At 47.7% G+C, this 25643-nt stretch overlaps 1 protein-coding gene across 1 annotated transcript in view; it reads left to right on the top strand.

The window, feature by feature from the left end:
• Positions 1-12345, top strand: part of LOC115317863 (ornithine decarboxylase-like) — a 69970-nt gene extending 57625 nt beyond the window's left edge. The window contains exons 8-9 of the mRNA XM_040205729.3: positions 8791-8894; positions 11989-12345. Coding sequence (XP_040061663.3) covers positions 8791-8894; positions 11989-12345 — 461 coding nt within the window. The remainder of the gene's footprint in view (positions 1-8790; positions 8895-11988) is intronic.
• The last annotated feature ends 13298 nt before the right edge of the window (positions 12346-25643 follow it).

Here is a 25643-nt window from a genome sequence, read left to right as displayed (position 1 = left end):
CGATGCGGCCGGTCTCGCTGGGTGAGGCGTGGTCGTATTCCAACGCCCGGCTCGGTGACCACCGTTTCAGCACCACACATCGTAGCTTCCGTCGCGACAGAGATGGCAGTAATGACATTACCGTAATGAAATTACAGTAATTAAATTACTTTTTTTGGTAATGAGTAATGTAATGAATTACTTCTCAAGGCTGGTAATTTAGTAATTTAATTAATGACTTTCAGGCAGTAATTTCGACAAACATTAGGGGTCACTTTTGAAACTACTTTTGTTCCAAATTAGAAAGTTCGTTTACAAGCATTAAAGAAAAAAGAATTTGCATGGTGAAATGTTGTGAAAGAGACATCAGAGAAAAAAGGCTCCAGGTACACTTGAGAACTTCTTATGAGTTGTGAATGCGAAAGCAAGCAAGCCGCTCGTCCACTCCCTTGTTTCGCCTGCTGCGCACTTTTCGTCGCCGGTCAGCGCACGCGCTCTCCGGGGCGCGCCGACCTTGGACCAGGGGGGGGGGGGAAGGTGCCGCCGCTTCCAATGCACCCTCCTCAGAATTTACGGCGCTCCGTGGGGGCCGCCATGTTAAAACTTGATGCCAGTGTTGCTGCATCTGTAGGTCATCTTTAAGGTAGAGCTGACGGAGAAAATCTGGCCACGGCGCAACGCCGATGTACGCTGGAAGCTAGAGCCGGTTTGCTTTCGTTGTTTTTGTTTGGTCGGAGAGAATCTAGCAACAACGCACGTTCAACATGGCGCCGGTATTGCTTCGGCAGCTTCGGTTCGACCACGTTTGACGCGGTTTTCGAGCACATGTAGCGAAGACGTGACCGGAGAAGTGCCCCTTGATGGTCCCGGAAGACGGAAAGTATCATTCGTAATCGTCGTGTGTGCTTTGAAAGCGAAGGGAGTCACAGGGTCCACGAGTGCGCAGCCACAAGCCAAGGTTCACGACAGCGCTCCGTTGACTTCGGCGATCTCGTTCTGTTTGGTGCATAGAGATAGGTTTGGTGCAACCGGTGCAACACGGCGATGGGCGGCAAAAAGTTGAAACGTTCGTGGTGTGTGGTGCGGTGCTTGGAGGTCGAAGCCCATACTAACACGAAGCGCAAATTGGTTATTGTGGGGTTGAAATTCAGCGGTTTCAGTCCCGTCGTCGTCAGCTGATCCGGTCCCGCTGGTCCGGGAGGACGCAGTGAGCGCTTTTAAAAGTAAATCTTCCTTCGTTCCGTTTCAAAATGTGGAAGATTCTCGACGCATACCGTGAGTAAAAAGCTGCGGGCGTTTTCAACAAAATTAGTCGTTTTAATTGAACAATGGACTCCGGATTGTTGTCCTAGACCTGCCGTTTTTATGCTTCGTGCTGTTGGCGTTTGCACAGCGACGCACACCGCCTGAGTAGATGATTCGTTCCTGCAAACGACCGGTCATACAGAATTTTAAGGAAACTTAAGTCAGCACCGATATTTTCTTGTAAATCTCGTGTGAGTTTGTTGCGCTCGTCATGTGGTGTGAATAAATTAAGGCAACGTTTCCTCCTGCCTGCGGATGCATGAACTGAGATCATTTTTTACGTAGTGAACATAGCGTTTTTTCTTTATTTTGGAAAGGTGACGGGGAATTTATTATGGTACAATCACTTGAGAGTTCAGAAATTGGAGAGAGCGAGCATGCTTTCCCAACTTTGTCTCTTTTCTCTCTGGCATTGCCCCTAGTTTCAAGTTGCAGTTTCAGTAGACATGCCTACTAGCAGGTACAAACTGCTCTAAAGCAGGTAAAAGACTGGTAAGTCAGGGCGGCGCGGACTCCGTGTTTCAAGCTTTTCGCAAGGTGACTGGGTAAGTGCTTTTGCGAGGTATGTGGAATACACAAACGATTTTGTTACGCCCGTCGGTTGCGTCTCTCCAGCAAAACGAATAAGATTATCTACAAAGGCGCAATCACAAGCCAATATTTACGATAACAGTGCATTTGATTCGGTGGTCCGTGTAGTTGTATTCTACCCTGCTTTCTGCAACACCGTGCCATGGCGAAGAGCTGGAACTTTCACGGATTGTGCTGGGCTACCGGTTGACCCAAAGGCGGATCCAGAACTCCGTTTTTTTTTTCTTTCTTTGGGGGGGGGGGGGGGGGGGGGGGAGGGAAAATCTAAAGCAAGATAGACAGGACCCGGGTTGCGCCTTTTGTTTTAACCGCCGCAGAACCACAGTGTACCGACGGCCCCTAGATGTGCGCCGCTGCGCGGACTTTTGGTTCTAAGCCGTGCTTTGATACCGCCGCCGCGGACTTCAGTCTCGGTTGAAGCGACGGAGTGGTTCTCCAAGTTCAGAGTAGAGGTTGCATGCTAGGGTGCGGCCTACCCTATTTCGAACCCTCGTCCTTGAGTACCGAGCCTCCTACCACCTGGCAGGCCGGTAGTTGGTGTTACTTCGGGGGATCCACCTATGTAAAATCGCCCTTCGAGAAGGGGGCAGGAGGGGGGGGGGGGGGAAGCGGGGGGCGTCCCCATCGCCCCCCCCCCCCCTCTTGGGTCCGCCGCTGGGTTGACAGAAGCCCGCGTCGCCCGCATCGGCACTGAGTGCACTTGGGCTGTTGTAGTGGCTCTAGGCTGTTGATGCTCAAGCCTTTCATCCGCGGCTTGCCGCCAGCTGATCCGGCTGCTCGACGGTGAGGAAGCGGCGAAAGTTACCTCTGAAGTAAATGTAAATTCTTGTTCATACAGTTATCCGGTGTCAAAGTGTGGAAGGTGTCCAACGTGTATTGAGGGCAGGAACTACGAGCGTTTTGCCTTGCTTTCGTAACCGAAACCAGAACAGCGAGATAACTGCCTTGCGTACTCCAAAATGATGAAAGCAATAAGTCGTCAAAAACTCGTTTCTAAGGTTTCAAACCAAGTAAACAAGACAAATATAATTCAACTTCGTTGTCTGTATGCAGGAGGACTTATGTAACACAACAATACATTCTCGTTCCAAAACGAAAAAGAAAGTAAAACTCAGTCCGCCGTATATGGCAGCAACTTCTCCGCTGCAAAACCTATGCTGGCAACGTAAGCGGTTTTAATATGGCAGCCTCCGCTTTGCGCCGCGTTCCCTTTCCCTCCTCCCCCCCCCCCTGCCTTGGACGCTCCGTGTTAACGGCGCGCTGACGGACACGCAGCGCCATGGGGTAAGCGGCCATTGAAACTGACGCGCAGCGGGCAAGGGGAGCCTCGTCGACGCGCGCCAGCCAATGGGACCGAAGCTGAAAATCCATCAGTTCTACTCCGCTCCTTTGGGACTGGGGAAACTAGGTGCCATTGCCTAGGCTTTTCGCGTGGTTTCATAGCTGGGAGATGGCTTCACTTGGAGAAAGGATTTCAGGTGCCGTTTTCGCGCTTCAAACTGATGACGTCGGCTCGCTCCATGGAACAGTTAACGCTTTCGTATTAATAAACGACGGCCACGCGGAGTGCAAAGCCTCGTAGGAAGAACTAAACAGACGCACAAAGGCGGGCTGGAAACGTGAAGGAGAAAAGCTTACGGGTAGAAATCGCTGGAAGGCCACGGCTTACGAACTCCAGGCAGGACAGGTTTCACGGCATAACGTTAGCCTTACTTTTGGAAAGCAATTTTAATGTAATGTCATTCCCTTTTTGTCTGCGGTAATCTGGAATGTATATTAATTACATTTTTTCAGCTTTCAGGAAAGTAATTTGTAATGCAATTTACTCTTTAAAAGTCATTTTGCGATCTCTGCGTCGTGACGACAGTGGGACCAGCAGCGGACGCCGACCCTTGCCTTGCAGGCCCAGACGTGTTGCTCCCGACGGGGTCTGACCCTTTTTGCATGACGCATTATTGCGGTTTCGCTGCTTCCTCCTGGGCGCGGGGTTCACTTTTGCTAACGCGAACGCACTTGGGACCGCCGCTTGTTTCAAAAAGCGCCGATCACCGCCCACGTTCGGCAAATAGCTGTCAGCGGTGAACTGCTTCGAGCACGCTTTAGTAAATTTTGTCTCCGTGAACAACTCCCCTTCGTCGCGTTTTATGGCGATAATCCGCTTTTTCTTCGCATCAGGATCTTTTGGGAAGGCAAAAGACGACATATGTAACAAGAGGAATGAACATTACGAAGAGTTTAAGGAAAGAATACGCAATCGCAACGAATGCGGAAAGGTTTTGAACAACGTGGCTTGCCTTGCAGCCGTTCGCGTCGCAGACGCCTCTCTGATTGCATAGCGGTGCAAAGCAATAAACTGGCATGGTAGTGAAGTTCCATCGTGCCTCGATTTCCACGTTGAGTCAGAACAATTGACACGGTGGGTTAGAACGGGTATGAGAACCAGAAGCGAAAAATGCTGGAACGGACGCAGGCAGGCACCTGTACGCGCGCGCAATGCGGTCGTGTGCCGAGCTAATGGCGGCTGCTGGACGCTTCACGCTCGGCTCGACAGATGGCGCTGAATTCGGTAAAGGGTCTATTAACAAGCCTGGAATGATGTTCTGGAATGGCGTTTCGCTATGATACTTTGCGGAAACAGCGGCTGCTTAGACTACCCACTCCGCCACGCTCTTCTAAAATATGACTCAATAAACCGATCTCACCACCATGTTTCGTATATGCCACCGCTACCGCCATGCGTCGTGGGAACTGTAGTCTTTCTTTACACGCGACAAAGACCACTGGGTCATTCCATGCCAAAGGAGACGGCAATTAGCGTCATATTTTGGATATGCTTGAAAAAAATAATATGAATAAAGACACATTTGAAAGTAAGGATGGCTAAGGTTTGAAGGCTGAATAATGTTTATTTTTGCTGATGTCATACTCCAAAGTGCAGGGAATTTGAGAAAACCTCCTGTATTTCAAAAAATTGCTGAAAAAAAGCTATTCTTACCACATAATTTTACGTTTGCATGCAATCAAGCATAAATATATTCTATCTTACCTTGAAAGGAAAACACCTTACGCCGCCATTTTGGGTCCAGACAGGCACTCCAAACCGAAGCAAATTTTTAAGATTTCTTGATTTTTTTTTAGTCAACTTGAAATTAAAATTTGACTAGGAACCTTTTCCACTTATTTTCATCAACCTTATACTCGACTAGGTTGCCTTACAACAGTAAAAAATTATTCGGACAGTTTTTAATTAAATGGTGAATATGACACTTTCTTCAAAAACTGCCCTATAGAGGGTAAAGAAAGCCATGTGGGCAACGGTGCTCGCATTTTCTGAAATACCCAAAAGTTTAACCGACCCCATCTGTTCAACATATCAAACAATTGGAAAAGTACTTTTTGTTATTTTGGAGAAATTATTTTTTAAATATGAGGCAGAACGGCATCACCTCCAGGCGTCCACCTCGTCGGGAACGCACGCCGTCGTCTGCTACGGTTGAGTGAAACACTGCACGGGGTACTTACTTTCGTTAATTATATTTGTATAGCTAAAGCTGAGGATCTCAACATTATGACATGTCTATTTAAAGTGACTAGAGAGTGCATATTTTTTTTCTCTAAACTTTATATCCGGGTGCGCTTGCAAGTTGAATAGCAACAACTCGAAATATTGTTTGGGATACTTTTTATCAAAGCCGAAACGAAGCATATTTGCAGCTCACCGACGTTTTTGTTTGTTATGTAGATAAATATAAAATATAGTCACGAAATACTATATCACATTTAGAATATTAGTGTTTCATTAGCTTTCAGTTCATGTGATAGGCTAGAACACTGCGCACGTCTGGAACGTCACGGGTGTCAACCGTCTGCTGCGATGTCTTAAATTCGCATGGAAAACTCTTCCTGCACGATGGACGTGGGTGTTATTTTAGCCACCACGTAATAATATTCTTTTGGCACGCTAATTTGAAGGCTTTAATTCCACTTTACATGTGCTCAGGTGACTGAAGACAAAGCCGTCGTCTACTAACAGAGTTTGTGAACGCAGACGGTTCATCAAAATTGGTTAGCAGACAGCGCGTCTTCGCTTTTTGGTCATACTGCGTTTGCGTGTAAAAAATGAAATAGTGAACGCTGGAGATCGTCAATGATGCCGAGCGATAACGGTGATTTTCCTCCTTTTCAACGAAAAGGTATGGGGGTGCAAATACATAGCGCAACTGAAATACAGAGAGTGAAACATTAAAAGAAGCAGAACATTAAGAGTGGATATTCAGGCCAACGGCCAGTCGAAGGTTATAAGACAACAAAAGCATGTTGCGTGTTTACCACTTGTAAAATATATGTCTCCCCTATATTAAAAACAGTTCTGTGTTGTGCTGCTATCGAAAACCCATAAATATGAGTATTCGTCTGCCCTTTCTGGTATATTGATATCTTATCTGCGTGACATCTGTACATAGTATTTCTGGACTATATATTACATTCATGTACATAATAAAAAAAAAATGTCAATGAATTGCAAATGTGCTTTGTTTCGGTTTTGATAAAAAGTATCCCAAACAGTAATCGAGTAGTTGCTATTCAACTTGCAAGCGCACCCAAACATATTGTTTAGAACAAAACAAAATCCCCTTTTTAGTTACTATAAATAGACATGTCATAATGTCAAAATTCTTAGCGTTAGCTTTACAAAAATAGTTAACGAAATTAAGTTCCCCGTGCAGTGTTTCGCTCGACCGTACCAGACGACGGCGTGCGTTGCCGACGAGCTGGACACCTGGAGGCGATGTTGTTCTGCCTCATATTTAAAAAATAATTTCTCCAAAATATCAAAAAGTACTTTTCTACTTTTTTTATATGTTGAACAGAGGGGGTTGGTTAACCTTTCGGCTATTTCAGAAAATGCGAGCACCATTGCCCACATGGCTTTTTTTACCCTCTATAGGGCAGTTTTTGAAGAAAGTGTCATATTCACCATTTAATTAAAAACTGTCCGAATAATTTTTTGCTGTTGTAATGCAACCTAGTCGAGTATAACGTGTATAAAAATAAGTAGAAAAAGTTTCTTAGTCAAATTTTTATTTTAAGTTGTATAAACAAATCAAGAAATCTTAAAAATTTGCTTCAGTTTGGAGTGCCTGTCTGGACCCAAAATGGCGGCGTAAGGTGTTTTCCTTTCAAGGTAAGATAGAATATATTTATGCTTGATTGAATGCAAACGTAAAATTATGTGGTAAGAATAGCTTTTTTTCAGCAATTTTTTTGAAATACAGGAGGTTTTCTCAAATTCCCTGCACTTTGGAGTATGACGTCAGCAAAAATAAACATTATTCAGCCCTCAAACCTTAGCCATCCTTACTTTCAAATGTGTCTTTATTCATATTATTTTTTTCAAGCATATCCAAAATATCACGAAAATTGCCGTCTCCTTTGGCATGGAATGACCCCACTGTGAGAGTCTGTGCGACCAGAGTGCGAGATAGCACGAGCTGTCTCGTCTACTGGCGCCTGACTCCTGTGGACTACAGAGCTGTTGATATCAAGCAGGCGTGGAACGCATAGTAAGATCGGTCTATCGTGCTTTTGACCAGGAAGCACAACGTAATAATGTATGGTATTTGTTTGTGACCGATTGAATTGTCGTGTTTTCAGTCATCCCTGTAAACTTCTACATTAACTGCTACACTTCAATGATCCACACAAATAGACCAAATGCGAAATGCACAGCGCCGTCTAGTGGAACGCCGAAGTACATGCTCCGTCTCCCCAGTTCGCTTCGGCGCTGGCTAAGGCCAGGGCGCGAAAGCGAAATCCTTCGCTCGCACAAGCACTCGCGCAGAGAAAGCGCTTCCGAAAAACCAGGCGCCCGTGCCCGCGCTTTTGCCGGCACTCAAAGCCAAATTTCTAGCTGAAATGTACGTCCGCCATGTTGGTTGCGGATAGAAAGCAGCGGCCGGCGGGACGACGAGCACGTATATGTGCGCAAGAAGAGCATAAAACAGTACTAATCCTTAGCTCGCCGCTGTGGATGACGATTGACGACGGTGAGCAGGAAGCCTCGATTGTAACCGACAACGCTACGAAGTGAAGAAACAGTAGACGAATCTGGACGCAACAAGTATGGCAGCGCATACAGAGTGTTGCCACACGTTCGTACAATTTCGTATATGGTCTATTGTTGTGTTTTCAGTGATCCGTGTAAAGTGATACATTCACTGCCACATTTTAATAATCTACGCAAAGGGGCGATGCAACTATTTTTGTACTTTGCGCGAATACCACTTAGAACGAGTCCCTGACGTTGATGACCCGCGAAGCACGCGTTCGTTTTTCACCACACGCAATAAAAATCCGCAAAAAATGAAAAAAAAAAGAAGAGCGGCGTTCGCTTCTTCAATTTGCAGCCAAAACCAGCGGCCATGTGATCTGGAGCTAATTATATGCCACCAATGTTCATCATAGCCACACGCTGGGGTTCACAAAACACATGACAGGCGCTAAGTTATTGCTGTGGTTCGGCTATTGTCGTCATTGCAGCGATTGGATGAGGGCCTCTACCCGAATGCTTGTCGAGCATTTGATCATCGCGAGCCCAAATCGAGTGCTCACGCAATGCTGGGGTCCGATCTATGAGCCGCATTCAAATATCGTCACAGGGGAATTCTTCGATTCCCCAGCTACATCATTAAGTTTTGCAAAGGAGAGATTGAAAGAAAACGTTCGCTTTTGTCCTTGAAACGACACCGGAAAAACAGGAAGTTTCTTGGTCAGTGGCGTTGCGTGCGAGTGTACTTGTGTGCCGCTAGTGCGAGTAAGCTCGTGTAAAGTGAAAAACAATCTAGGCGAATATCGTTGCACGGCCCCTTTGACTCGTTAACACTGTCTGAAGGAGTGCCTTGGACCTCACCGCAGGTGTCGTGTGCTCGCACGTGGATGTCTTCATCAACGAAACTAAAGACAACTGCCTCCTCGCAGACCTCTACCAGTTCCTGGATATTCAGCTATATCCCTTGAACGTGAGTACGAAATGCTGTTTTTTGCTAAAGCAAGTCCCACCCGTAAAGATGAAGAATAATATAGAGAAACAACAGTTACCTGGAAACAGGCTAGCTACACTGCATGGAGGACGTACAGCGTATACAGCCTTCACTGACAGAGACGCGATCCTCCCACACCAATATCGCCTCTTAACAGACTTGTTCGCAGCTGTACAGGAACTATCCTCTTCCAGCATGGAAGACGCCCCAGCGTAACAAATTAGAAAAAAAGACTGCAGAGGCTTCAAGAATTTATGATCAAGGTAAACATACTCTGGACCCCAGGACATACAGTGCATGACGGGGGTAATGCTGTGCCGCATGCAGCAGCCGTACAGGAACGCGGGACAGACCGCACTTACGCCACCCCAACAATCCAGCCCACACACAGCGCATAGTCAGTAAGTGGCAGCCGCCACCTGTGTCAGCCGCACCACCAAGGTGTAGCCATTGTCTCCAACAGTGTCGCGCAGATCTTTGGCATCTCATAAAGTACTGTCCTGCCTTCGCACAGGGCAGAGACCGCATCGACGACCTACACGTGACCTCTCTCTCTATGAAACGCAGCGAAGCCACCGGTCTTCGAACAATGCGGCGCCCTATTGGTTGAAGATTGGTGGGTTCGCTGCGTTTTCATAGGAGTTAAGCCTTTTTCTTTTTTTACTTTTTCCTCAGGTAAGTGCGCTCTTCGCCAATGTTACAGAAAAAATGCTCCACCTGTGGGCAACGCTGCACAAAATCGTAGCGCGATAGGCTAAGAAACAGGTTTTTGCGGTCGATTTAAAGGGCTAGCCGCTATTTGAGACACGAACAGAAAGCCGTCGTGGCGTGTCATGAGCACCGAGATTGCCGACGCGCGTTGTCGTTAGGCAAGTTTGTTCGCACGGCTCGTGTATGAGCGGGTCGAACGTTCAGGGCGCGCGTGGCCGTCTAAACTCGAAGCCGTGAAAGCAGGTTCAAAACCGACCTCATGCACGGGGCAACGGGCGCGTTAAGTTAACGCGGTCGAGCGCGCTCCAGCGGTCAGAGTGCACTCGAGCTAAACTAAACGACAAAATTGTCTCATTTCCGGTGCACGGTGGCGGAGCGCGCTCCGCGAGCTCCGTCAGCTCCGTCGTCGGAGATGGTGCGCGAGTGCTCGAACAGGTCGGTTTGCGGTGAGATGACGGCGTTTCCGCTCTCGCAGCCAGTCTCGCGGTTACTCGCGGTGGTTTCACGCAGTGGTCTCACACGAGATGGAAATAATAATTGGGTTGTGTGGATATTTATACAGCGTGTAGTTGGTCGGCCATTAAAGTTGCGACGAGTCACACGCTGTAGATGAGCAATTTAGCCAGTGCAGTACAACCGCTAGCCTGGGGTCTTTAACGTGCACCACGCAGTAGTGATACACGACCGCACGCCGGTACGATGCTCATCCAGATCGCAACGGGCAGGGCTGGGGCTCGAACCCAGGATCCCTGGGTTCTACGAGATGGAAGAAACATCAAAAGCCAAACGTTTTGGGCTCCGGGACTGGTCGCCGGGCCACTCTGGACCAGAGGCGTCGGGTGTGTGCAAACCCTGGCGAGCGAGTTCGCTTCTGAACGCTCTGAGGATGCCACCGCGCTCGCCTCGCCATACCTCGCCGACCGCGACAGCACCAACCGAACCCCGCGGCCGAAAGGCTCCGGCGCAGCCAGGAACGGCACCGAGGTAGGCCGGTCGTGGGTAGGAGCTGCTCGTTCTGCGCTACCATGCAGTGCTCGGAGCTTTCGGCGTCGTTCGTGCTTGCGCCGAAGCTTTTAGGGGCTCCCTCGGGCGCGCAAGTCGCGCCTGCTCGGATGCGTGGATACTTCCCGCTCATTCACACTGGAAGCGGATACGCGTCCACAGAGCGGTTGCGAACGCGGTTGTATAAAGATCCAGTACACTTGCACGCGCACTCGATGACATCAAGTGCGCGTGCAATTGCACTGGATCTTTATACGACCGTGTTCGCAACCGCTTTGCGAACGCGGATCCGCTTCCAGTGTGAATGAGCGGTTCGACGGCGATCGCTTGGCAGCTCGTGCATTCGTTCCATCATCTTAAAAAAAAAACAAAAAAAACATGGTGCTGGTGTAGAAAGGTATGCATACATCCTTTAAATGCTTGTCAAAGTTCATCATGTACCTCGCCGCAATTTCAGGATCAGGTGAGCTAATGAATTCGGTCATTCAGCCGTCATTCATTAAGGCTTTTGGGAATTCAGAAGGCGTTCGGCGTACCTTTAATCGCCGCACCCACAGTGTGCTGCACAAACACAAGCTCTTGCTGTTGTCGCTGTCTCCGCGCACTTATTTTATCGAAGTCGTCATCGAACAGACACGTTTTCCACGTTTCGACGAGACGGAAGCCATGTTTAAGCGCGCACCGGAAAGAAAGAACCGGAAACGTTAAAAAATAGGGGTCAGATTGCGCTCCGAACCCGCGTGCTCGAGCGCAGATGTCCGGAGTCTGGAGCTCACTAACTTAACGCGCCCAATGACTTACACTATAGACCTTTTTCACAAGGGCGCCGCCATCTTGAAATATCGTCACTTCTAGTATGGGCGAAAACATTGTTTGGCCGCCGCCACGCCATTAAATGCATTTAGGAGATAAGCGTAACCGTCACCCATTCTCGTTTTGTCTCCCCTCCATTTTTTTACTATTTGCAGGTTGAAACGTTTTAATATTTTTTCGTCGCCCATACCGGATATGCCTAGTTGACGGTCGGGGGCGAGAGTAAGCAGAAAAGGTCTATAGACCGCGGCCATTGCTGATACGTCGTGTAAAAGACAGTCTGCAGACACTGTCTATGGAGTGTTTCTTGTGTGACGGTACTGTCAGAGTCGTACAAAACCTGTCGGCAAACGTGTGTTCCATGCATACATTTATACGTAAAAAGCAAATATGTTTCGAAGATGCTTGAAGCGTATCCGCAGATACTCTTTCATGACTTCTATAGAGATCACCGTGTGTTAGTAAGGTGTGTACGGGCAGCGTGTCCCCGTCTTAAGAGTCTTTTTTCTCGATCTGGTGCTATAGTCTGCTTACGTGCTATGCGCAGCCGCCGTTCGACCGACCCCGCAATGTTCTCACATCGCTGTGGGGAGCCACCTGCAACCCAACTGACCGCTTGGAGGAAAGGACGCTCATGTTCAACGTCTCGGTGGACGAGTGGCTCTTCATGGACAACATGGGCGCCTACAGTCTGGCCGGTGTCACGGGTTTCAATGGCTTCGGCTTCCCCTTCGTTAAGTACATCACCACCGCAGACAAGAGGCCGTCCGTTCAACGAATCGTCGACTCGATGGTGATGAGAGGAGGTTACGGTCAGGTCGAGGAAGCGATCATGGCTCGCCATCCAAGCGGTCGCATCACGGTCGCCGAAGCCGGCGCCGAAGAAAATGGCTTAGAAGCGTGAATCACATATCAGCAAAGAACCAATACCACTTAGAAGACAAGACCTGCTCCTTTCCCCCTCACCCCAATATAGTGGATCTCCCAAGCGCTGCCTAGCTTGCGTCAACATCGCCGTCCTCGCGTCTAGCAGCGTCTCGCATCGAGCCCAGCAGTATCACGTGTGGCGTAGCCAAGAGGGACGCTTGTGACACGTTTGCGGCGGCTCTCGTCGAGTTTCAGCATGTTTGCCGCTTGGGGAGGGTCGGTAGTCCACTAACCATGACGTCACGCGCAGGCCTGGTCTTTGAGGTGGTGTTGCAAGAGCTCGCCACCACGCTGGCGCTGGGACGTGGCGGCACAGCATTGTGCCACGTCGTGGTGCCAGCGGCGGTTGCGATGGTTACGCCGCTCGGCGACGCGACGCGACGCGGTTTTCTTACTTACACGTGTTTTGCCCTTTAGGGCACTGCCGATGTACGATTCGATGGCAGTGTCTTTCTTTTATTGTTGGTGACGGTATGGTACACACAACGGGCGATACCAGGATGATGTAAGCACCGCGTGTGGTGAAATGCACATGTAAATCGCAGTAATAAATCAACGATAGATTGTAATATCACTTTTCTTTTTGTTTGACCCTCTACTACTGCAATGTCTTCACGGGTGCTGTATGGTGTCTGAAATGAACAAATAAAATACAAATAAATAAGGAAATAAAAAGGGGCAGCTTTATGCTAGGGCGCATGCGATGAGGCGATGGATCGTAGGTGTACCACTGACACAGCGGGAAGTCAAAGTTGCATCGGCAGTCTACGCTACACCTGAAAGATCAACATTATTTCCAACCAAATGAAAACTAAACTTGCCGTTTGTGTTTATAGAGTGCAAGGTCGGTCTGCCTTTTGAGGTGCGGCAACACTGGTTTAGTCGGTAGACCAGAAATGTAGCCAGTGCATTACCACTGCTACCCTGTGTGGTTTTTAACGTGCATCCACTGACTATAGACCTTTCCGATGTTTACAAAATCACAGTCCAGCGTGCGATCTTCACAGCCCAGCACGTGCGTGTTCGTCGCTTTGGAAAGCGAGCAAAGCACGCGCCATACGAACGAACACTCAAAATGGAACCGGCCACACAATCTTTTTTGGAAAGGTCTATAGGTGGCTTTAGGGCTCCAATAGCTGCTCTGCGAGCCTGGCCAGTGCCTCCTATATAAGTTACGCTATTGCCAGTCAGCCTATCTCCAAGAGGCGCGGGCCTGTCGCAACGCCTATCCGTTGTGACGATTGGCCCGCGCCGGTCCTCTCGCCTTCCTTGAGGAAGTGAGGGGCGCCTCAATGGGAGTGTGGTTTATAAATTCGGGGGTTACACTCAGAGATTAGTACTTGAGCTGCATGAGACAATAGGTTCGTTGATATCCTCCGGCAAGAGCGACCTCCCTTGATTGTTCACAATAGCCTTCGCTGAACTCTAAACGGACAATCGAACTGCCTTGAAGTGGCCCGGACACGCTTAACCTCCTGTAATTGCCTGGAGTTACAAATTTCGCCCCTACAGTTTACTTGAAGCTAAATTGCACCTTACGTTTGCCCTTCATACAGGTGTACTCGTCCACGTGTGCGTGGCGAAAACGTCAAATTTTTACTTTCTTTTTGTTTCCCAAACTTTTAACCGAATAACCGGTTAAAAATTAATTACGATTAAGGCATTAATCGATTATTCGGTAGGTTATTCGATCAATTGCCCATCCCTAAACATAACTCGCATCATTACATGATAAGAAGGAATTTCATTATGGACTGGAGTGACAAATAAAATGATTAGGCAATCAAAGAAACCGTTGCTTACATTGCACAAAGGTTGAACAATGTAACCCACGCAACGTCCTAGCAGACCCGTTGTGCTGCTGTTTTATAACGGTGTATCGCACAATTGAAAAAAAAAACAAAAAAAAAACAAAAAAAAAACAAGAACAATATAGCGAAGCGCTATACTGAAGTCGGGCGTCTGCTGGGCTTCCTAGTGCATTCAGTCAATGTTTTGGTCCGTACTTTCCGGTGTCTTTCAGTGGGTTTTATTAATCATGTTCCGAATTAAATTCCGAAAATGTCGGATTTGAACTTGGTACATATGCACACTTGATCAACTAGAATCTCAACCTTTTCACCTTGAATTGCTTCCCAGGAGACTTATCGGGTCTGCATGCACTCTTACTGCACAACAAGCACGCTCTCTTGAGGTGCCAAGCGAAAATGCAGCGCCCTGGACGCTTTTCGAACCTGCACTCGGAAAGTTTACAAAGCCTGCCAAGCGCTCACTTCCAGGGCAAGCCGCTTAGTTCCGATGGCTTCATACCTGTTTGCTGAATGCGCCATCCAGCCGCTTGTAATAAAGATCACAAACTGTACTTGTGCAGTTGACCGAATGTTGGGAGCGATTGAGCGACTGTTGGCACTTGCGCGTTTTATCGATCGTCTACTTTGAACCATGTTTTAGCCGTGTGTTAGTAACGCGAGATTTTGAGTAATGCTGCAATCTCTTGACGTAATTTTCGCAGGTGGTACAGTGGTAAAAAATACAAATGGCATACAGAAAGAAAGAAAACAAGTTGTATGTACACTGAAACAAATACGGTAGAAAAATAAGCTAATTAAATTACACGCAAATAACGACAACGACGGCTGCATAACAATACTCTTAGCGAGGTCATTCCCCTCAGTTCTTTTCGTGAAGAAAAATATACTTAAATCAATTATTACGCGATTGAAAATGAGTTATTGCTAGACGATGCCTTTGTCGAGTAGCATATCCTGATGAGAAGGTGATTAATTCGGACAGGTATGCTCTGTAATTCCCATTAATTAACTGGTACAAAACGTTTAGTCGAGAATGCCGATTTGTTTCGGAGAGGGGCAGTAAATTAGCATGTGGTTAAAAGTTCCGTTATGGAGGCTCGTCCAAAGTTATTATAAATGAACCGAGCGGCCTTTTTCTGTACTCGATCAGGTTTGTTAATCTCAATCTTAGTGAAAGAAACAACAAAGATTACGGCATAATCTATCATGTTGGTAGGACTATAGTTTTACATGCAAGAAGACGCAAGAAAAGTGGAGAAAGTCTTAACTTTTTCTATGAAAGAATAACTTCCGCCGAGCATTAGGCTTTACGTAATTTATTTGCTTTATCCAAGTAAGATTATTAGTAATCTATAGTTCAAGCTATTTATATTGTGTGACTTCTGATCGTAAATCGCTTAGATTGTAAACGCGCTTCAAATTATGTCTCTGTTAGTAATTCTCATAAAAAAGCAGTTCTTTCAAACTTAATGGCCATTTGCTAATCTGTGCACCATGTCGGGATGATTTTGAAATGCTCTGTTTGACAAAAGTTGATCCGAAGCACTATCTACTTTTGAGTAAATTAGAGAGTCATCAGCGTATAATTTGATTTTCACAGGAACATCTCGTACTATATCGTTAATAAACAGCAAAAAAAAAAAAAAAAAGAACCATTCCATTTTGTGGAGGTGGATGACCAGCGAAGTTGTTTAGTGCACGTATCAGACGTGACACAGAATTTTGAACAAAGGTACGAACAGATATTTTGTCTTGATCGGTGGTAGTCAACTTTCCTTTGGGGGTGGGCGCGTCCTGGTCCGGATGGTGACGACCGATGGCGGTGCTCGCCCGATGACAGCCCCCCGGGAAGTTGATAAGAAAAAAAAAAAATGCTAAAAGTTGTTCGATCCCGCTGAACACATTGCGACGTTGGTTGGCTTTACAGTGGCCAGTGTGGCCACGTTTATTATGAAACAAAACAACTCAACAGTGAGTTAAAATCCTAAATTAAACCCCGTACTTTTGTTCCCAGTCTCCCAAAATCGAATCGCAGCCAATCCTCCAGAATCCCTCTCGGGGATCCTTTTGTAGCCTCGTAGGGGCCTCCTTTCCCCTCAGGGTCCAACCAATCCCTTTAAATTTCACCACTCCCACGTGGTACACTGTTCTCCAATGGTCGGCGAGCTGTCAGCCTGGCACTTTCAACCGCCAAATCCAAATTCTTTCTAGAATCAACCCCTGCATTTTAAGCAGACGGGCTGGCGCCAACAGGTAAATTATTACATCGGGTAAAAAGCGACAGTTTGACAATAAGCGGCAAAACCCTCTATGTACAGGCACATTCGGCTAAAAGCTACAAGCCTCTCCAGGCGCGGGTTGTCCCGCTCCCGGTCCGAGCAGGCTGCCGAAACCCGAGACGCTCCTTAACGACCGCGGGGGGAACCGCTCCCGCATCGCAGCCGCTCTGGCCCCGCCGACACAAACATAGAAAGCTAAAAAAAAAAAAAACAATGCCGACGCAACTCTGGAAAGATAAACTTTCCTAACAAAAATCACCTTAACTAATAAGCAGGATTTCTACAAACTTAACACCTCCCCACCAAGAATGTTGCAAGTACACTTGTTGTTCGCGCAACATCAGTCCCACTGTTCGTCACTTCGGAGACACACAGCACCGAGCAAGACTCAGAGTCGTACATTCCAGATTCGACAATGTCCATATAGCTATATTTAAACCCGCAAATCTTAAGGCTCTACAGTAGGGGTGCAGACATCACTAGGCACTCTATTCCTGATAAAGTTCGCACTAGTCAACATAAACATTCAAAATAAAACAAAAACTATGCGACTAAAAAAATGCAAAGTGCTCCAAGAAAGCAATCCACAGATAACTCTGAGCGTCTCCGCCAGCACTTTCTCTGTGCTCTTTCGAGCCTCGACCTGCATGTCTCAAGATATACGTGAGGATCGACAAACTTCTCCCGCGGAGAATAAAGACTATGCACCAAAAAGATTATGTAGAATATAAAATACTGAAGGGCCGACAGAAAAGCAAAAGGGAAGTTAATCAGAAGGGCAGTGAAATAAACGTAGCCTAAAGGCTAAACAAAACTACAGTAGCCTTGCTAGCTACCCTCCTAATCTTGGCCGTCTTGTCGTCCAGCTCGTTGCCATCGGAGACGTTCTGAGAACTGCCTGAGGCGGCGCGCAGTAGGTCGCTCCCACGACACTCGCTGAACCCGAGCTCAAACTGAACGTCTGCTGTCCTCGCGTGCGAGCTCTGGCCACTGGCCGGAGTGGCTTCCCCTTCTCTTCCGTGCCTATTTGGCGCTTGCCACCCCCACAGCTCCTTGCGTCCGGACTCTTCCTTCCGGCGTCGCTTGACGCAGCCTTCTTACTGATCGTCACCCTACGATGTACCGCCGGCCTGACTTTCGGTGACGACACGGTGCCGGTAGCCGAGTCGGTGCCGTCACCATCGCTCCCGCTCTCGCCTCCCTTCGTCACCGGATCACCGGCGAGTGCCTCTGCCTCGTCGGCGCTCGACGCAGCCTTCTGCCTGATCGTCACCCTACGATGTACCGCCGGCCTGACCTTCCGTGACGACACGGTGCCGGCAGCGGAGTCGGTGCCATCACCATCGCTCCCACTCTCGCCTCCCTTCGCCACCGGATCACCGGCGAGTGCCTCTGCCGCGTCTGCCTCGTCGGCGCCAGCTCTCCTCTCAATTTTCACTTCGCGGCCGCCGCAGTCATCGCCGTATGCATTCTCCTCGCGGTCTTCCTCCGGACTCATTTCAGTCTCAGCGCTCTTAAAACATGCGGGAGCGAGGGCTGCAAACTCCGTCATCGGCGCGAGGACGGCGCGGGGTTCTTTCGCGAGCTCTCTCATTTTTGTCGGGTCCTTCGAACTCCATTCTCTCATCACCTGAATCTGAGCCAGCTTTACTTCCTTAATTTCGCATTGGAGTCTAAGAATTGCAAGCGCTATAGCTGCCGACCTGCTGCCTACTCCGTCCTCCGCCCCAGAAGAACCGCCCTTAGCCCCTGATATCGTGCCCTTGGACATTGTGAGCCTCGGAGGAAACAACCCCGGGGTCTTACCTGGGAACGAAGGTCCTGCCGTGCCGTCACATTTCCCCGGCGCTTCTCTGTGGCTCCCTTGTGTTGCCTCCTTCCGCCGGTCTCGAGCCCTTGACTCCCGGAGCCTCTCGCTGGGATGCCGCTCCGTCCGCCGCACACAACGCAACAGGCTATTGCCGCCGTCTTCTCACGCAGATATTGACGCGGCTCACCATCAGCTGACGTCGTGGCGTTCCTCTTGAGTCCCTTGACTCCCGGAGCCTCTCGCTTGGATGTCGCTCCGTCCGCCGCACACGACGCAACAGGCTATTGCCGCCGTCTTCTCGCGCAGATATCGACGGGGCTCACCATCAGCTGACGTCGTGGCGTTCCCCTTGCAACCCGTCGCAGAAAGTCAGCGGGATCCTGTCGACTGCGCCAGTCAACTTCAGTGGGGACTGGGTCTGGATGGTGACGACCGATGATGGTGCTCGCCCGATGACAGCCCCCCAGGAAGTTGATAATAAAAATAATACTAAACTAAAAGTTGTTCGATCCCGCTGAACACATTGCGACGTTACTTGGCTTTACAGTGGCCAGTGTGGCTACGTTTATTATGAAACAAAACAACTCAACACTGAGTTAAAATCCCAAAATTAAACCCCGTACTTTTGTTCCCAGTCTCCCAAAATCGAATCGAAGCCAATCCTCCAGAATCCCTCTCGGGGATCCTTTTGTAACCTCGTAGGGGCCTCCTTTCCCCTCAGGGTCCAACCAATCCCTTCAAATTTCACCACTCCCACGTGGTACACTGTTCTCCAATGGTCGGCGAGCTGTCAGCCTGGCACTTTCAACCGCCAAATCCAAATTCTTTTTAGAATCAACCCCTGCATTTTAAGCAGACGGGCTGGCGCCAACAGCGAAATTATTACATCGGGTAAAAAGCGACAGTTTGACAATAAGCGGCAAAACCCTCTATGTACAGGCACATCCGGCTAAAAGCTACAAGCCTTTCCAGGCGCGGGTTGTCCCGCTCCCGGTCCGAGCAGGCTGCCGAAACCCGAGACGCTTCTTAACGACCGCGGGGGGAACCGCTCCCGCATCGCAGCCGCTCTGGCCCCGCCGACACAAACATAGAAAGCTAAAAAAACAATGCCGACGCAACTCTGGAAAGATAAACTTTCCTAACAGAAATCACCTTAACTAATAAGCAGGATTTCTACAAACTTAACAGTGGTCATCGTGACGAAAGGTACGCACACACACGTGGCGCCCGCCGCCGCCGCTGACATTCTCGTTGCCGTTCCCGCCGTTGCTCTTCGTAGGCGCGTTCCGCTTCAGGAGTCCGGACTATACACGCGGCCTCCTTATTACAACGAGAGAAGAAAAGTGAAACTGAAAATAGAGAACGGCAACTTGTCTTTCCGGTTTCTTTTATATACATTCGCGTGTACGACTGTCGCCGCCTCGAGGAGCCGGAGGAAACTAGACACGCGTGACGGGACCGCAACCTGGCGGAAAGTAGACACGCGCGACAGGACCACCACCCCGGGAGAGCGGAAAGAAGGGAAACTAGGCACTGAAGCGGGGGGCTCGGAACGATGACAAAGAGAGGGCGGTACGAGTGTAGAGTTTTTGGTCACGCACACAAAACTTCCACAGAACCCTAGCCATAAACAGCTTTGCTGTACAAAAAAAAAAAAAAAAATAAAGAAAGAAAAAAAAGTTTTTTTTTTTTAGCAAAAGTTTTTGGGGAACGCCAGAGTCAACAGAAGGTCGGTCAGAACAATGTTTACTAAAAGTACCGTTGACGGTTTGAGAGGTATGCCGAAATACATATTACTAACCGTATGTTCTTACGAATTTTGTCTAATTCTGATAGTAATTTCTCATGAGGAAACTTATCGAATGCTTTCGAAAAATCTATCTGATTGATCGATGTGCGCGCGTAACTCGTGGCACAACGTGATGCTCGCATTCTTGGGTCCGGACATTTAACCGAACGCCGCTTAATCGAGCACTGTAAATAGTTTTTCTGTTCTTTTTCTTTTAACACCGGAAGGATAGTAGTCCTTTTTTTTCTACAGAGAGAGAAACTATTAAAGGACTGCCATACATAGAGATGGTGCGAACGTAGCGTGCACTCTAAAACCGGTCCCTCATAAAAAACGCTGTCCCTCTGATTTTAGAGGGGACAACAATGCTTTCAGGGGGACAGCCCTTTTCAAGAGGGAAATGGAAAAATAAAATAGCAACATCTAGAGGGACACCAACATATTAAGAGAGACCAAGGAAACCGTTTCGTTAGTCCCTCTGAACAGGAAAGACAGACAAAAAGATTCACGCGTGTCCCTTCATATTAAGAGGGGACCGGTCCCTCTTAACTGGACCAATGTAGTTCGGTCAGGAGGAGGGGGGCAGGCGCACTAATCCACGGCAAAGAGTTCAGACGGTGCTAAGGCTTCGCGCCAATTCACGGAGAGCTGGAAACGGTCGTTGCCGGAGAGTCGCAAGCGTCATGCTGCTCGTTTGACTTCCTTCGGGTGAGTAATCCTGTCATATTATCGCTTTTGTTTTGGGGGCATTGCGGGTGGGAATAACGAGCCATCAATATTTTCACGCTGGCTGTGAGATGCACGAGCTTTGCATGTAGAGTGAGAGTGTTCAGCTGTAGTCCGCGGACGCGGTCGCTTCCTGGATCTGCTCGTTCAGCTAGGACAAAGCGTCGCTAATCGTTTGCCCTGCCGTGAGCCGCAGGGCTGTCTTTCGCACAAAACACTTTTAGCGGGTTAGGGTGTCCCAATGTGTACGCGTCTGTCTTAAGCTGGTGATATCAGACCATTTTCTGTCCGACGCTTTTGTCTACTTTTCAATTTCGAACGCGCGATCGTTCTTCTCCCAGCTCGAGCTGCTAACTTTGGCAGTGCTACGCCGGCATTTTATTACCGGCAATTTCCTGGTATTTTATCCGTGAGCGTACACTGTCGGCATCGAGTACTACAAAGGATGGCATCACCCTCCCTAAGGCAAAGCCAACATAAAGGCACCCTAGCTGGGGCAGTCAGTGTTTGTAAGCTTGGCTCGCCGATTTCTTTCTCGGTGTGCACTCTAAATGCTTGAGGTTGACCGCCCGAGAGCGTTGATTGACAGAAACAATGTTGGCGATTTTGCGTTTGTTTGCCTTCACAATTCATTACAGCAATTTGCACTGCAACGTTATGTTGTAGACATCGTTAGCGTTGAAGTGACTATGAACATTTTTTTCTCAAGTGGGCGGCGAGTAAAAACCCATAATGTGTGTGAATGTTTGTGAAAAGGGCAGGGGGATTGGACGAGCACAAAACAAAAAGAAGAAATAAAGGTTTTTTTTTTCTTCGCGTGTTCGCGTTGCGTCGGCGTCGCGGCGTCTGGGGGAAGGGTGTAGCGGCGGCCAGGGAGTACAATTTTTTTTTTTTTTTTGTATTCCTTTGGCGTACTGTTTTGTTCGTTATATTTTGACGGTCGTGCCGGCACAGCTACCGGCTTTTTTTTTTTTTTTGGCGCCGACCATGTTTTTGTTTTTGGAGATTTTATTTATGATGTTTATTATGCTCTTTGTTTTCTGTAGCTGGCTGAATATTTTTTTTTCTGTGTCGTGCATCCGCGAAAAATATATAAACAGAAGTTTGCTTTTTTTTTCTTTTCTTTCTTATGCGCTTTAGGGCTCGTGCGTTGACTGTGGGCGTTAAATGACTGACCGTTATTAACAATCTTGTTTTCAGAGTGAGGCAATGGCAACGAACGTTGACGCGAAGGGAATCAGGCGGGGGTTCCGCTCGGATTGCTCGTGTAAAGAGCTCTACCGGGACCCTCTGCACGGTGGAACGCACCACACTGAGTGGTGAGCCTACTGCGGCCACCCGCACACGGTTCACAACGAACTCGGTAATTATTAACTTTTTGTATTCCGGTATGTAGGTAGGCTCTATTTACGTTCTGTTAGCATATGCACTGCTTCTGAAAAAAAAAAAAAAAAAAAAAATGAATGGCTTGCGGCGAAATATTTACAGAAATGTAATTTTTTATTCGATTATGTTGCTTTCTAAAACATGAGCTAGATCACTTCTGCAGCTTCGAGCCGCAAATGCAATCTATGCTTTCCAAAGCACATGGGGCTTCTAAAGTTCATCTTCTACTAAATGCGTTTTCGTTTTGTCTTGGTAATAGAGAAACGATTGATTCTCGTAAATTAATTAAAACTGCAGTCTATTCTCGTACCAAAAATTAATAGTAACAGAAGTTGCGTCATAAGCTAATGTCACTCGCTATTTCATCGCATACAGATTGGGTTCCGAATCTTTGAACTGTTTGCACTTTATTTTCGCATTTGTTTCCTATCGCCTGCTTGATAACAGGTGAAAGCGCTTCATTACCTTTATTCTAATTCCCACCCTCTGTATCTAAAGGAAAACAATATGGTCTTTCATTCAGCTAAAGGTGGATGCACAACTTCGGTTCCATAACACGATCGTCACCATGCTGGGAAACCTGGAGGAGGTAAAAGGGGCCTTCTGCGGAGACAACCCAACAACATTCTTGAACATTAAGACCATCCTCCGGTCTCGATTGGCCAGAAGTTCTTTCATCACCTATGGTATGTGAAAAAGCGAATTCAAAAATAAAAATCTAAGTTTGACGCTGACGCAATTTTTTTTTTTTTTTTTTAAGAATTGCTGTTTGCAGGACGGTTTTACCCCTGGCGAAAAAGTTCCAAGACCCAAGACTTTCTTCGGTTCGGAGAAAGGGATCGTTTCTGGGAACTGGTCAGTGAAACTCACCGCTAGCACGACTATGGAGGGGGCACTAGTCATGTGCTTATGGGTGTATTACATAACGGGACTTTCCTACCTCGTGGCATGTGGGCAAACCCTTGGACTCCTCTAAATTCTGCTCGTTGAAAATAAAGTCTTTCGATTCAGTTTATGTCGGAGAAGCTCATAAAATCGCTTATGGCCGTTCAAAAACAACAGAAATTCTGAGCTTCTGCTGATGGCAAGAGACTCCGAATAATTAGTTTTTAATGCTATGAAGTGGGTAACTACGCTCTAAAAAAAAGCACAGGAATCTACTTTCCCGAGCCAGCACTTGGAAAGTCAATCACCGTAACTCACGGAAGCAGCTCAGCGAATCACGATGCCGAAACATAAGATTAGACCAAAAAAGCCAGTCCGAGTTGTGACATTAACCAATGCAAAACATCACGCTTGTTGTGCTTAATGTCGCAACTCATTTTTTTGGTATAATCATTCGGCATCTACATTCGCTGAGCTGCCTCCGAGAGTTATGGTGATTGTCTTTCCAAGTGTTGTGCGGGAAAGTAGACGCACGGGCTTTTTTTTTAGAATGTACTTTTCTTTTTGTGTTATCCGCTGAAAAAAGTTTTTTTTTTCCAGCACGATTGTATTGTTGTTGTTTATGATAGGCAAAATGAGTCACTCTGCAGCACGAAATTTTTTGTGTGATAGCTTCCAAGAAACGCCGATTTCTGGCGTCGTTCTAAGTCTTTTTATTCGTAAAAGCTACCAGAACATCGTTATAGAATTATTATTTTGATGAAGACATATCAAAATATTTTCTTGTGTCATGGCAAATAAAACAGTGTTTACTCTTAAAGATTGTTACTGTTTTCTTTAACACATTGATTCCGTTTATCAAACAAGATATACAGATCAAATTTCAATTCTGCTACGCAGCACAGAATAACTTTGGTTAAACCATATCAGCAAAAGTGCGAGAAGTGCTGTGCAGCATGTCAGCTTACACTCAAAACACGAAGGAGCAGAAATTCTACGATACAATAACAAAGGTAACTTAAAGCCGGGGTCACGCTGCTTATACATCATACAAAATACATTCTGCAGACATGTTCCAATACGAGTCACCGCGACATCCGTGCTTTGTATGCCACGTGACAAAGTAACCTCTTGATTGGTTACCTCGTGGCGTACGAAGCGCGGATATCGAGGCGACTCGTTTCGGAATATGTCTGCAGAATGTATTTTGTATGAAGTATAAGCAGCGTGACCCCAACTTAAGGGGGACTATGCCCCTGCATTTTAAGCGGGCCACCGTCCCTCCGAATTTAAGGAAGAAAATATCTAAAAACTGTCCCTCTTAATTAAGGGACTCTGGCCTCAAATTTAAGGGAGACGCCGCCTCGCTTACTTTAAGAGGGGTGGTGTCTCACTTAATTAAGAGGGAGCATCTCAATGTAATATTAAGAGGTCTGTCGCCCCCCTTAAAGTTAAGTGGGAAAAAATCGAAGAAATGTCCCTCTTACTAAGTGGGACCGGGCTTAGAGTGTGGGTAGAGGGGAGTGGCGGTCCCAGGGTGCTGCTTTGTGGCTGTTGTGTGTCTGCGTGTGTGTGTGTGTGTGTGTGGGGGGGGGGGGGTGGTTCCGCTTGTGTTTAGTGATGGGTGTGATCTCCTATATACCATGTAGCGTTCAGAAGTCGGGGTAACTTGAAAAGCAATTGGTGCTACTCCGACATTTCTTTCCCGTTTGGGCGCCATCTGGTGGTAGCTATATTAATTACACGATGGAAGAAAGTTTTCTCCATTGCGAGAAAAAAGGTGGCAATTTGACTTCCTTCTTAAAGGGCAACTCCGGCCAAAACTCAAAATGAATTAAATTACCTGTATCGCTTTAGTAACACAAAATACGACTCCAGCCAAAATATTACGCCCGTGGGACGCCGCATTCTCAACTAATGCCGATAATAAAAATGCGACCCGCCGCGAGCCGCTGCTCCTTAGCGGGCGGGCAGCGGGTTGCCGATCGCTCAAGCAACATTGGACCGTGACGTCATAGTCGTTCTCTTTTTTTTTTCTCCGTTCCGGACGGGCGCACGGCGCACCCGTTGCGCGCGCTTCTTTGTGCCGCTACCACCGCTACTTTGGCTTGTGATTACGTTGCTTTTATCTGTAGCCCGTGTAGCTTCGGTATAGCCTTTTGTTTATTTGCTTGTGAGGACTCCAAGACTCGTTTTAGCGAGCAACTCGGTGCGCCCAAGACTGCCCGGCTGTTCCTCGAAATATGCCGAGTACAACTTGTAGCGCTGTGGGCTGCTCAAACAACCCGCTGCGCAACCCGGAGGTGCTTTTTCACAAGCTTCCAACGGATCGGAAATTGGAGAAGCTGTGGGTGAACGCCGTTCGACGAGTGGGCTTTGGAAAGCCTTGGACACCGACCCCCAGATCGAAGCTCTGCTCCGATCATTTTTCGCCGGAGAGTTACGAACGAAACCTACGGGTGTTGGTTGCTGGTGGCTTATAATGAAAAGGAAAACAGAATGTTCTGCTTTGTGCCACTGCTTGTTTACTACGCTATCTCGTGAGTAATACAAAGGTCCGTAACGACTACTCGCGAACAGCCGGCGCGT

The sequence above is a fragment of the Ixodes scapularis genome, unplaced genomic scaffold, assembly GCF_016920785.2.
Source record: "Ixodes scapularis isolate PalLabHiFi unplaced genomic scaffold, ASM1692078v2 PGA_scaffold3__209_contigs__length_174095766, whole genome shotgun sequence".
Taxonomy (NCBI): Eukaryota; Metazoa; Arthropoda; class Arachnida; order Ixodida; family Ixodidae; genus Ixodes; species Ixodes scapularis.
Note: the sequence above shows the minus strand (reverse complement) of the source record. Positions and strands in the feature narration are given on the sequence as shown.